This window comes from Micrasema longulum, unplaced genomic scaffold (genome assembly GCF_059751315.1).
Source record: "Micrasema longulum isolate JH-2025_06_02 unplaced genomic scaffold, ASM5975131v1 h1tg001205l, whole genome shotgun sequence".
Taxonomy (NCBI): Eukaryota; Metazoa; Arthropoda; class Insecta; order Trichoptera; family Brachycentridae; genus Micrasema; species Micrasema longulum.
Window position 1 is genome coordinate 76,424 of NW_028278392.1, and position 14,183 is coordinate 90,606.

Sequence of the window (14,183 nt, forward strand, 5' to 3'; positions counted from 1 at the left end):
AGTATAAAGAATTGAAAAATGTTTTCAAGCGTTGCCTAGTATGTGAGTGAAATAATTCAATAAGATACATCTTAAACACATCAATAAAGGTTTCAGCTCTTTAAATTCATATACATCAACAGATGGAAGAATTGAAGGAATATACTCCTAAATATTCAAATATAGGCAGAATGGTGAATGTTACACAGTGTGTTAAACGCACTGTGTAAACATAACAACATCCTATTTGTATAACATAAAAAGTAGTGTTTGTTATTTTTGTTAATATGTCATTAAGATTTTTGGTGTATAAAATTAATTCTTGTCTGTTAATTATTAACTGAATAACAAAAACAAGAAATAGTATTTTTCAATTATTTCCCTATCTTTAAAAATTATTTACGCTTTGTCTCTTACAGCATTGATTTAAATTATTCGCATACGATATTACATATAAGCATTGTTTTCCATGGGGTTGATTTTATTATGCATATTATTATTTTTATTTATTCTGAGCATGTAGAATAAAATAAATTATTCGGTAAACTGTTCAAAATGAATAATATCACCGTCTTATATCATATATTATACGAGCTTTTTATAATTATGTGCAAATTGCGATATTTTCGTTTTTCATCATCATCATCATCAGCCCTCGTGTGGTGAACACAGGCCTTCCCCTTAGATCTTTACATCTCCTTATCCTGAACGAACCAAATCCAACCAATCCAACAACCCGTCTTACAGCATCTGCCACCTTGCCTGAGGCCCGCTGGTGCTTCTTCCACCTGTTCTGGGTCGCCATTCTAGAATTTTAGTCCATTTACATTTTTTACATTTTTACATTTTTTTTTTTTTTTTTGCACCACAACAGGCCAGGAGGCCTAATTACAGTGGTGAATTACATCACAGAGCACCCAGGCTTGAGAAAAATTACATTTTTAATTTTTGTGTTCTCACCGGGAATCGAACCCGGAACCTTCCGTGCGTGAGTCAATCGTCTTGACCACTACACCACGGGGGCCGCCGATTTTTAGAGTCTGTGGTCCCTGCTAAATGACCAGCCCAGTTCTATTTTTTTATTTGACAAATTTCAGTTTGCATTACTTACAGGCTGTTTAACCCATTATATAATGCAGACTGTAACTATAAGTTAGAAGTTAATGAATAGAAAGCAGATAGCTGCTAAACTGTTGAAATGTACAAATAAATAGATCCATATTATCCGCAGAAGCCATATTCAGTAAACAAATTGCCCTATTAATGGGTAAATTCTGACTTGCATTAGTGTGCGTGCTTCTGGGTGTGTAAAACAGTGCATGAGGCCTTCTTCTGGTTTAATTTCGGGAACATACAAACTGATCTCTTTCAATATATTTGGATTATATCGATGATAAAAAGGTTAAATGACCGATGCGCCATAAAGTAAATTTTACAGGAGAGCCAATCAGTTCTTTTTAGGAAAAGTGAACGTAACTTTTTTCGTTTTAAATCAATTCTAAAACTATGTAGATAAGAATATCATAAAACTTTTTTTCTATTTTTTTTAATAAATAAATTTCTTATAAATACTTAGGTTTCTAAGCTACCGGTGATTCAGCAAATCGACCTTAAAATATTATATGGATTGATTGCTGATACGCCACTAACAATTTCTTCTCAATGCGATGAAAACTTCTTAAGCACCATGGTTATTGTTACGATGTGTGAAGCAAAAAGATTTCATTACTAACAGTGCTGTATACAATTTGAAGATAATTCATTGGTTAAAGCCAAATGATGGATTCAATATTTTGAGGATAATTGCCTCAAAATCTAGCTGGTATACTCAGAAAATTGACTTAATACATTAAAAATAGATGTTTAGGGACAAAATTATTTTTATTTAACGCATTCATATCAAAAGATTGAGGGGAGACCCTTAAGCCCACCATCCACCCGCAGCTGTTATAGAGTCCTGAGGGACTCTCTGTCAGCTGCGCATAGAGGAAAGTTATTATAAATATTCCTAAGGAATACAAACTCTATGCAGATTAAGGAGTTGGGAGGAGGACGTATGGACAGAGGCCAACACGTCGGCCCCACCCCTCAGGATCCCCTCAATGCCTCTGTTTTTTTTTATTCAAAAAAATATGTTAACAAACAATTTACATAAATAAACGTATCCAAATATACAAAAACGTTTTCTTAAAACTATAGTAACATAACAAACATAACATTCATATCAAAACAGTAATTATTATTTATGTTGATTGAGCTTTATGGTCAAATACGAATAAACATATATTTTTATCAATTACTTTTAATAATAAGATCAGCCTCAAAGGACTCATACAAATTAGCGGATTACCGCTAGTATTAACGAGAAAGTGGTATCGAATTGAGTCTTTTTTCTATAATGTTCTAAATATCTGAATAAATAAATAAACTATCTACTATTAACAAGTAGGTAGTTTTAACTATCTGCACTGATGGGTATACAACCCCGATTGGTTTGTTACTTTTCTCTACTCCTATACTCCTCCATTTACATTTCCATATAGCGTTAATCTCCTTCACCCTGAGCTCGCTCTCTCTCGTCATCTGTGTTCCATCAAATATATTCCACTACTAGATTCAAGAATCTGGAACGCAGGACTGATCACCTTGCCTATATGTAATTGTCGATTTTGTTAACACCGTATCAGTCCGATGCGGTGGCTAATGCACGCTAATGTTGAGGATAGGGGTAAAATAAAATTTAAAGATAAGATTTGAGGAAATCAAGGAATATTCTAAAAAAATTTTTAAAAACTTCATTAGTAACATATTGAAATGATTACATTTGTTATTATAAAAACAATTTTTTTAATGAAATATATCAGTAATAAACAAAATATGTATAGGTTTTACAAATCTGCTAACAAAAAAAACATTACATACTCCACACAGCATTCTCACAGATGACATTGGCCCCAGGGAAACCTAAGAGCCTCCTGTGTGTGGTTACTATATTTGCTTAATAAAAACTTTCTTATTATTCAGAAACATCCACAATCTTCAATTTCATAAGTGTCCTTTAGGGTGTCCCAGACTTTAAGGGCAATTTTTTTTACAGATTGAGACACGCATACCCTCTTATTTTGTTCCATTTGACCTTAATAACTGAAGATAGCTGAGCGATAACCCGTGCCGGCTGGATGTCAAACTTTGAATATAAAAGTTTGTATGGAAACCATAGGGGAATATTTTAACTTAATATTTATTTTGTAAATAAAACAATGATACTTTGATTATTGTATCATAATTATTATGTATTATACATATTAATTATTTAAAGGACATTATTAATTAAATTTTCTTTTTAAGGTTTGTTTTTTACAGTCAGGATATACTTTTCTGTGTTCTTGTACGCAACATAATAAATATTGTTTTTGTTCCTCGTCCACTGTGATTAAGCCATGAAAGTCTTGCATCAACTTAACAGCTCTTTCAACCGTATCATTAACTGCTTTCAGTGACTGCACCTTCATTTTAGCGTGTTGAAACGAAGCATTAGCAGGCCACGAAGTAGGACACTCCATGAGAAAACTGTCATCAATTTTGAGTCGCCTGAAAAAGGATCTGCTGTTCATGGAAACAAAGTCATCGATGTTTTTTTCGAAAAGAGGCCGGCTAAGTTCTTCTCGATGGAATGTAGCGTTTATTGTGGACCGATGAATTTTCTTTGGCCAAATTAGCAACTATTTTTACCTTACTTTCTTGGTTAATATCATCGTCAAATAGAGACAAGATAGACACTTTGTCTGCTAAATACCACAAATGCTGGCAAAACTTCTGTATAGCCGCTTTTGATATAGTTTTGTCGACCATTTCGTATGCCTTCACAGCCTTCAAAAAATACAAGTCCTGGTAGGGCGCTTTTACCGCTAAAGTGCATTGCAGCCAAGGCTTGACATAGGATGTTGCGATAAACAGGCAGACGTCTAATAGAGCTGTTTTGTCCTTATTTGACATTTTGAATTGAGAGCTAAACAACAATATTTTTAATGAATAAATAGCTCTCGCCATCCATCTTGCTTGGTGCAAGGCGCCTGGAGGCCGAATTTTAAATTCATTAACTTTATCTCCGCCAAGAAATATTATGCAGAGCTCTATTAACTCTTGATAGTCATCTCTTACAATTTCTTTGGTCAATTCAGTTCTGTAATACTCTAAAAGTTTATCAATTTTAGAATCGTTCAGACGTAATAGCGTTTCTTTGTGGCTTTGTATCTTCTCTACATTGATGCTACATTGTGCCTTTTCCCAATAAATAATGCACTCACGAATAGTAAGATTTGCACTTTCATTGACGCTTATATTGACTTTGCGAATATTATAAAATAAAACCGCCAGCACTTGTCCATTTGAGGGAAGTTTAGAACCTGTAATTTGATGTTTTATATCCCCAACCAAAAATATTTCCTTTTTAGAACTGCGTAACTCCACAGATATGTTGACACAACGAAAACAATGCGTTCACTAATAAAACAAACACAATATAACAAGCACATTAACACTTCGCGCGCGCCGTACTATGTAAGTTCTGACAAGTTCCGATGCAAGTCGGCACGGGTTGCCGTGATTTAATCTATGTGAAATTTTATTTATAAGTGTTTTGACATCATTCAAACAAAATTAGAGGGTATGCATTGAAAAAATAAAACTTTAATTTTTCTGGGACACCCTAGTGTCCTTGCATTGTTATTTTTCATTTCATTGGGATCTTTAAATTCAGCCCTATATCTTTGAGGTATAACATGATTGGAACATAGTTTGACCTAATCATCATACTTTGCCTTTGGTGTGTATATAATTATTTGTGTGATTTTATTTTTGTGCCTTGTACCAAAATATAATATATTTACTGTGTGGTTCTGGATACATTGAATACTTAACATTTATTTTATTTGGTGCAGATTTTTTTAACTTAGCAATCCGGATACGACTAATATTTCCAGTCAGATTTTCATTGAAGTATTTCTCAGATAGAGCGCCTCATCGCCCAAAATCTTTGTGAGAAAGGACTTCTACTTCATAAGGGTGGGGAGACTTTCTGGCAGGTTTGAAAACTGTAGACCACTGTGATGGAGCCCAGATGATGTCTTCTATAACCGAATGTATAGAATCCATAGGCATATTTGTATGCCTCGGTAAAAGATAATTCAGTTAAATGGCGGTAATAGTTTGACATTTATTATATAAAATATAATGTATGAGGGCAAATACTATACTATTTCCACGCCAAATATCACTATTACGACTATTACTGTGGAATCACTATTACCACTCACATGCGTTAAAATCTATGATTTTAACACCATTCGGCGTTTGAAGTCCACCATTTTGAACTGATCTGAGTGTAACTAAAGCGCCAGCCTTTTTTTTAAAAAAAGGGGATTTTGTTTAAACGATAAAATCCTTACTTGACTCACAGAGGAATTTTACCTGAAATGCCAAATTTGCAACAATAACAAAATGGGTAAAATGACTTATGTTTTCTTTGAACTTTAAACGTTTTGAAGTTAATTAGTTCAAACAGCATACAAGGTTCATTTTTATATGAAGTAATATGTTTGGTGTGGTAACGATATTTGTTTACCACTAAGCAAAATTTGCTGAACAGTCCAAAAACACTTTTTAAAGTAAACCTGAATACTATAAATCCGCTAATTTTATAAACGTCATACAAGAGGATTTTTGACGTAAGTGCCAAAATTTACGTCCGATCTCCAAGGGAGACGGCTCATATAGTGTAGCTAAAAATTCCAAGTAAAATGGTATATATAAATCAATTTCGCCTAAAGTGGCGCATCAGTCACTTGGCCTTTTTACCGTCGATATATACTTCCAGAAATCAGCTTATAGAAATGTTTCCCAAGAAAAATTTTACAACGAGATTCGAGAGTGTTGTAATCCGGCATCCCTGCTAGAAATAATGATGGATACAAGAATGGATAATTATTGTTTTCTTTAAGATACAAGTATCGCAAAAATCGCTTCTGAACCATCTCTATTTCAGGGATGTGGTTGCTGCTGCGGACTAGTGTATCATTCAATGTGCGAATTGCGGTAGTATTATTGAAATACCTAGAGTGTCGAGGTACAAATCCAAGCGACCCTGTGAATCACATGGGTGACCTTGGATCTCGTTCTTAATGAAATACCCAACATTCTCCTTTCCATAGCCATTCCGATAATTTGCATTTATAAAAAAAAGAAATACTAAATTTTGAATACAATTATCCTTAATATAATAAATATCCTCAATGTGTTTCTACACATTTTTATAATTTGAGAATCTTGCGAGAAAAATGCGGACTAGACAATATTTTTTCAATTTCTCCTAAAAATAAACATGCTTATATTTTAATAGATCCTCCAACGTGCGTCAGTGTTACGCACGTCGGCTCCATTCCATAATAATGTTGTAAATAATTATTAATTAGATCTCTATTTTTTTTAGTAAAACAAAAATTAATCAGATAAGTCCGCTTTTGCTCATAAGTTCCTCATTTTACCAATGTACTTTTATGCAAATATTTGCTTTGCGAAGTGCGTTTTATTTTTTTTTTTTCTCAATATAATTTACATGTTTGTTTGTGAGTTCTTTGATAAAAATGTATTTCTTTGGGACATTGATCTGTGAACAGGTTGAAGTATATTAATGGAAAAAGTTATTCAGGCATTGCCAGTTTCAGCTCTTTTTCTTGATTGAAAAAAATCAACATATGGAAGAATTTAACCAATTATAAATTAAACAGTTATATACATCACTTAAAATACTAATACGCAATTCGACAGCTGTCAAAGTGATACAATACCTACCTGTTAAAAGTGCTCAAAGTTATTTGCGTTTTTGCATTTATGTTTTTGTTAAGTTTTTTGTAACATTTGTGTTTTAGATCATTCTTTATTCTTTTTTACATTTACCTAATTTTATTATATTCACTAATTTTTATCTTAAATCCAAAAATTTACAGTTTTAATTTATTATAGCTTGGTTTGCAACAATAATCAAAAAAGTTTTTTTTTGCCAAATTTTATTTATAAATAAATTCTCATTTTAGAAATATAGAGAAAGGGGAGAAACCTCCTGATCCTCCGGATGGGAATATAATAGAAAAGGATTTCAAAGGGGAACAGTTCCAATTTAGGAAGTCCTATTTTGCAGTCCACCAGAGTGAGAGGCAAACGGCCTCTCAAGTCGGACTCTTTTGAAAAGGTCCTTCTGCCTGCAAAAGCAGTGAGTTTGACCCAAAAAAATAATTCGCAGGAAACTATCTACTACATTTATACTGCACAGAAAAACATAAATTGAGTATAACCTCAAAAAACCTGACTGGCACAAATTTTCAGAGTTCCTCGAAAGGAATATATCTTCGTTAAAATCTATCTCTGACTCCGATCGTTTTTCCTCGCAGTTAGACACAATATTCGCAGCTACGGAGTCTAGTATTTCAAAAATCAATCCTGGATCAGGACTGTACTCAGTGTTGTTAAGGAAAGAAAAGAAGCAATGAAAGCTTTCACGAAAAATATGTCATTGATCAAAAATATCTAGCTATCGGCTAGTTGCTTTATCTTTGTGCTTTTTGAAAATTCTGGAATACCTGATAAGGAACAGAATTGAGTGGTATGTGGAGAGTAATCTACTCCTCTAGTCCATACAAATTGGGTTCAGAAAATCGAAATCTTGCCTGGATAATCTTAGTATTCTCACCCCAGACATTCATTATGCAATTAAAAGACGAAGATTTCTTGCAGCTGCATTTTTGGGTATTTTTAGGGCATGTGATAATGTCTTTATTCCTATTCTTAAAACAACATCAATTAGGTATTCCTCCAAAACTCAATCGCCTAATATTTAATAATTATTTTTGTTTCCAGAATAGAATCAACTATCAGTAGGATTATTTGGAGAGGTCTTTCCCGGGGTTCAGTCCTGAGTCTTTTACTTTTCAACATTTACTGCCATGATCTTGAAAAGGTTATCCAACAATACACATCCATTTTGCAATATGCTGATGACGTTGTTCTGTATATCTCTAAAAAAACTTTCAGTCACATTTCAATCCCTAAACGATACATTTGATGTATTTAACCAGTAACTTCGTAAAAATGGGCTCAATCTAGCCCCGGATAAAAGTAAACTTATTTTTTTTACTAGAAATCATAAAATCCCCTACTCCCAAATAAGCTTTGATTCAGTTCTTATTCCTTGTTTAAATCAACTTCTTGGACTTATTCTTCACCGAAAAGTGTTATGGAAGCAAAAGCGAAAAAAATGTAAACTCTACGAGCAGTATCAAGGGTATGGTGGGGCTCACACCCTTCAACCATGAAACTTTTTTATAACAACTTCATTCATAGTAGACTAGACTATTGCAGTTTCCTTTGGGACCCGCTTCCTAAATATTTATACCTAAAACTAAAAAGAGTCCAGTCTTATTGCCTACGGCTAATTATTGGAGCGATGAAATCATCCCTAATAAATGTTTGCCAGTAGAAACCGTAGATATGCCACTTAATATCTGAAGACAACGTCTCTCAGGCTTCTTTCTTTCAAAACGTGACTCCATAAAAGAACACCCTCTCATAAAAAAGTTTATCTAAACTAAATTCTCTGTGTGAAACAAATGGGAACTGGAACAGAAAACCTATGCCTCCCCTTGATAAAAGTTTAGTTAATTACAAACCTCAAGTTCCCGATACAAAAACACTGTAATATCCCATATTTTAAAACTTCCCAGGAGGCAATATTACATAATCCATACAGTATCGAAAATGTCAGTCTACAAAAATCTACGAGCTATTCCACAGACGTAATTAACTTACTGTTTAGTACTCTATTATAATTTTAGTGGCCAAACCACTTGTACATATATATGGACAGATCCAAGAAAGAACTCGATGACTTTAGCACAGCAGCTGTATTAATCTGGAATATTCTATCGAGTTAAAATTCAAAATACCGTCTCGTAGTCCCTCCTCTATATTCACAGTAAAATGCCTAGCTATAAGAGAAGCTCTTTATTACTGTCCATCACTATCCAATCCCCGTGTAATTATTTTCACAGATTCTTTGAGCGCAATTCAGTCCATCTCTAACAACCTGTCCAAATCTCGTCAAAGCAAACTGTTATGTTATATTAGATCTATTTTATGGAGACAGAGACTACATTAGAGATGTGAATATAACTTGGATTCCAGCCCACTCGGTTATCAGGGGAAATGAGCGAGTAGATGAACCGGCAAGAGAGGCTTTGACAAGCTGTTCACCTCCTCCCTTCTTCCATTCGCAGATTTCAGACTTGTCCCTTCTATTTATGAGCCAGGCTAAACATCATTGGGATGTTCAATGAAATGAAAGCAGCAAAACTAAGTGTTCTTACTATAGAAGCTTGCAAAATCATATCCATTGCTGTTAAGTAGTTCAGAGTCCATGGTGCGAATGTGGCCTAGACTGACGGAAACAATATTTTTTTCAAAATTCCAAACATTTACCTATAAATGTCACTTCTCTCCTATCCTCACTTACCCCTGAAGTGATCCATCATAAAGGAAGATTTCTGAGTAAGAATGGTGTGAACTTTTAGGAGGCTGCTATTCCTACTTGCTTCTAAAAATCCCAGACTACAAAAAAATATTTACATCCTTCGTATTATCTATTGCCAAAAAAAAAACTTAAAGTATCCAATAATAAGCCATTCAAATGCCTAGATTTCCATATTACCTTCTCAAAATGATTCTTTATCTCAATTGTAATATTACGTATAAATTAAGTTAGTTCAAATTTTATAACAAATTTTATAACATATTATTAATTCACAGATCCTTCTTTTTGTTTTTTGTTCTCTATATATTTTAATAAATTAATTACTAAGTGCTCTTTTGAAAGTTTTGCAATATTGATAACAATCATGCTTATTCTTTGACCCAATTTAGCTATGTTTTAAGTCATTATTTTGTAACCACATTCCCTTTTTTCTTGTGCTTAAAAGTAGACAAAATAGACTTTCAATTTATTAGAAGATCTTTATTTTATTAAATTAACCTAGTGCTTTTAAAAATTCCTGCCATTAATGTTTTAATTATATATTTTTTGTTTTGTTACAGATGATGGAAACTGAAGTGTATTCCAATTCTGGAGTGAATGTTCTGGAAATGAGTTCAAAATTAAATGATGTAATAACTAAATTGCAAAAATTGGAAAACAAATTTCAAGATTTAACACGATTAACCGGTCCAAATCGCAGATTGTTTTAGAAATAAAAAGCCATAATATGTTATGTATCAAACCCTTTCAATTGCAATTGAAATCATAGGTTTTTAAAATTAACATAATTAAAAAATACATTTTTGTGATAAGTATTGATTGTTGAAATAATTATTGGCCAAAAATTATGGACTAGTGAATCTGGTAATTAATAGAAAGTGTAACAAAATACAATCTTGTTCAGTGATACCTGACCTTTTTTTGAGCAAATACCACTTTAATTTCTTTGTTGTTAGCAGGGACACAAGGTTCAAGAAAAATAAACTGTGTCAATCTAAAAATAAACTTTTAACATATTCATTAAACTCAAAAGTAACATGCATTAAACAGTAGAGAAAATTAAATTCGGTCTGCATCAATGCGCTTTTTGAGCTTGCGTCTTCTGTACAAATTCGGTAATCCTGGAGCTAATATTATTACTTACAGCTAAACGTATATCAGCAATTACTTTCAATCGATTTCTCGCCTCTACTCATTGGCGCATGTCCCTGCACCACCCACGTAACAAGAAATTAATCATTTTAAATGAATAAAAGATTTTTTCAATTTTTCGCAGACTAATTTTATCCCTTACGGATCACTGGTAGGGAACCAATCATCTAATTAGTTGATTAATTATTGTTAGTCATATCATAAGTAAAATTGAAGCGTGTTTTTTTCTAGTTTAACTTTAAATTTTGATAGTATTTTTTATACCAATAATCATCCTATGTAATATATTTTTAATACCTATCATAACAAAAGTTCTTCCATTTTCAATATAAACTTAACTATTTTAGATCTAAATTTGTTGCAACAGAGTGGGAAAACATTTTTAAAGGGGAATATGGAAGTCTATGCATTTACATAAATTTATTAAATGCATTTCAATATACTAGCTTCTTTGTGATAGTTCATTGATTCAATTTATTTATGTGTATTGTACAATTGTACATTTAATATTAATGTTCCAAAAAAGTATGATTAAACTAAATATGTGATAGAGGGCCTTAAAAAATAAATATCAAAATAACTCCCATTTATTTTGAGCGATTTTTTCTTCATCCGAAATCATGAATTTTTTGTGTTTTTGTTTTTTACTTGTTTCCTTAAATTGAGATGAAAACTAATCTTATTTTACCACTCAAACTAATTGTGCGATTTTTAAATATTTAACCTACATAGATGAACTGAACAGATGTTCCACATAATTAAATTATTACCTTTATTTTGTGGATATTACTTTTTATTTTTATATCTTAAAGTTCAAAAGTCAAGAATCACATAATTCCTGCAAACTTTTAAGGCTTTATCTTAGAACTTAAATGAAAATATATTTTCATACTAAATCTAAAAACCTCACATTTATAACAGATTTTTTATAACTATTCAGGTTATTCCTAAATGCAACATTTCAGGGTGAGATTTGGTCTACTCTAGATTAGAAGTGACTATAATACAATTGACGAAGAATTTTTATGAACATTTATTTTTTAAATGCGAGAACTCTGTCCAAGATATTTACCACGCATTGATAATTCTTAGTTTATATCCCTGAATCATTAAATATGAAAAAACAATCCATTTGGAATCAACAAAGACTTGGGAAAAATCATAATAGCTTAGTCCGTTCAATCATTATCAATATTTTCATTTTATTTTTTAACACATGTGCCTATTTAAGGAATCTGAGGTAATTTTTAAACAATTATACAAGGTACCACTGGTTTGAGGGTCAGCGATACTAAGTTGAAGAAAATAAATCTAAACCAAAATCTCCAACCTTCCATAACTTTTAGAACTCTTCTGATCAATAAAATTCTTCATGGAACCCTAAATTTAGGTTATCTCCTCGAGTTCTACCTAAATATTATTTAAATATCATGTCTTATATACAGTTATGGGTATAAACCTGGGAACCTTTCAAAATCGTTTTGGAATTGAGATTGAAGAACTAAAACTTTAATTGATTGCATGGGTGTCAAAGTAAAATATTTTATATTATGTCTGTTGAGGATATGAAATTGATTTGTGATATTAAAAAAAAGAGATATTTCAGACTTTCTTAAAAAAAATTGTGGGTATATATTTTTATGTATCGTATACTATTTTCTTGCCTGCTTTGCTACGATTTGACCAAACAATTAGGTTTAAACTTTACTGAATGCAAGCAAGCAATGAAATATAAATACCTAAATACCAAGGTGGTAAATATAATAACTATTGACAAAAGTGTGAGATTTATCTAGAAATTCTCAACTGTCTCAAATTGACTATTAGCTGTAAAAGATGTATGTGCATTTTTGCTTGTGATGAAATTGTGCTTTTCCTAGTCTCATGCATATAAGATTTTTGTATTGCACCTAATAAATATAAAACGTGTCAACATTTGTTTTAATTTATACCCACCTTCAAAATGGCTTAAACCTAAATGTATAACTGGCTAGGATGTTTAAAATCAATGGAATATGGGGAAGTATTAATAAGGTCACCGACAGAATTTCAAATTGGAATTTTCATTAATTCTCGCCCTTTCCCTTATGACTGCAGATGGCGGCTGCACTTGATCATTATTTTTGCAGTCTGCCTCCGGGTAGTCCTGCTCTGGGCAGAGCAAAGAGCATCAATCACTAAGGAACCCAGTATAGATTTAATTAAGTCGCTCCATCGGGTAGGTGAGCGACCTCTGGATCTTCCCTCCACTCAGCTCATCACAGCGAGCTTTTCAAGACTGTCTGATTCTCTCCTGGCAGGGTGTCCAAAATATTGTAGGATTTGAATTTACTATTGATAATATCAACATTTTCAATGTCTTTTCAATAGAGCTTAACATGAAGTTTGGAATGAAATGCTTTAACAGGTATTTAAATAATCACTAATAAAATCCATTATATAATTTTTTTCATAACTGTATATCCAAATTTCTATCGACATAGGTACTGGATAGCCTTAAAATTTTTCGTAAAGCAATCTGAACAAAGTCTGGGATAGATTTCGTGTTCCTCTGGGGGTATTTCCAGTTAAGATACATATTTTCCATTTTTATCTGAAACTACCCACAAAAAGATATAATTAGGGACAACAGGTATCGTCTCTCTCTTTGAAGAACGAGTCGTGTTTGGTGGTATGAAAGCCTTGTTTTTAGCCTGATTTTTATTTTGAAGTCTCTCAAATAAACATGAAAAAAAAAATTACAGAGTACACATTTAAAAATTTACCTCTACCTGCATATTATTCACTTAGTCTCCAGCATCTTGAAGGTATTGCCATAGACTTATCAGGGTCTTAGAAGTTGTACATTTTCATGCCCAATATCAAATAATTTTGTAAAACAGTAGTTCTATTTTATGGTACTCTATAATTTGCTATCAAGAACTTGGTTATCCTGACACAAAGCTGTCTTGACAGCTAGCGGTTTTGTTGACTTGACAAGAGCATTAGATCCCTACCGTCCCGTAGGTAGAAAGTAGCTTTAATAATAAATACATGGCAATGCTTATAAATTACAATATTTATTCTTCAATAAGGTCTACAAACATCTTCTGTACACTTCTTTACAATGAATGCATAACAAAGAACAATAAATTATAATTATAGTAAAAGCGCAATAATAAACTATTGTCTGCATTTTAATTAATTTATTGGCCTGTGATATACCTTTTACTTGTAACGATGCTTTTCATTATACATAACATCCAATGGTGAAAAAACTTTTGGATTTTAAACTATGTTTTGAAAATAATTACATTAGGAATAATATAACCATACAAATAGTCAAGTAAATATAACTCGGGCCCAAAAAATCACTCTTATTGCAGCCATCAGTTTTGCAAATACACACTGTCTGCCGACTCAGAGAGGGATATGGAGAGTTCATACAAGAAAGATCTTTAAACTTTTGGGTGCACATTCTTATGGTTGATTC

The 14,183-nt window shown here is 32.4% G+C and overlaps 1 protein-coding gene across 2 annotated transcripts in view; it reads left to right on the forward strand.

The window, feature by feature from the left end:
- The window catches only part of LOC148276534 (epidermal growth factor-like protein 8), a 49,650-nt gene extending 37,006 nt beyond the window's left edge, over positions 1-12,644 (forward strand). The window contains exons 6-7 of one of the 2 annotated variants that reach the window (XM_088234118.1): positions 7,891-7,990; positions 10,120-12,644. In XM_088234118.1, coding sequence (XP_088090244.1) covers positions 7,891-7,911 — 21 coding nt within the window. In that variant the 3' untranslated portion in view covers positions 7,912-7,990; positions 10,120-12,644. The remainder of the gene's footprint in view (positions 1-7,890; positions 7,991-10,119) is intronic. The other variant, XM_088234117.1, reaches the window with a different exon arrangement.
- The last annotated feature ends 1,539 nt before the right edge of the window (positions 12,645-14,183 follow it).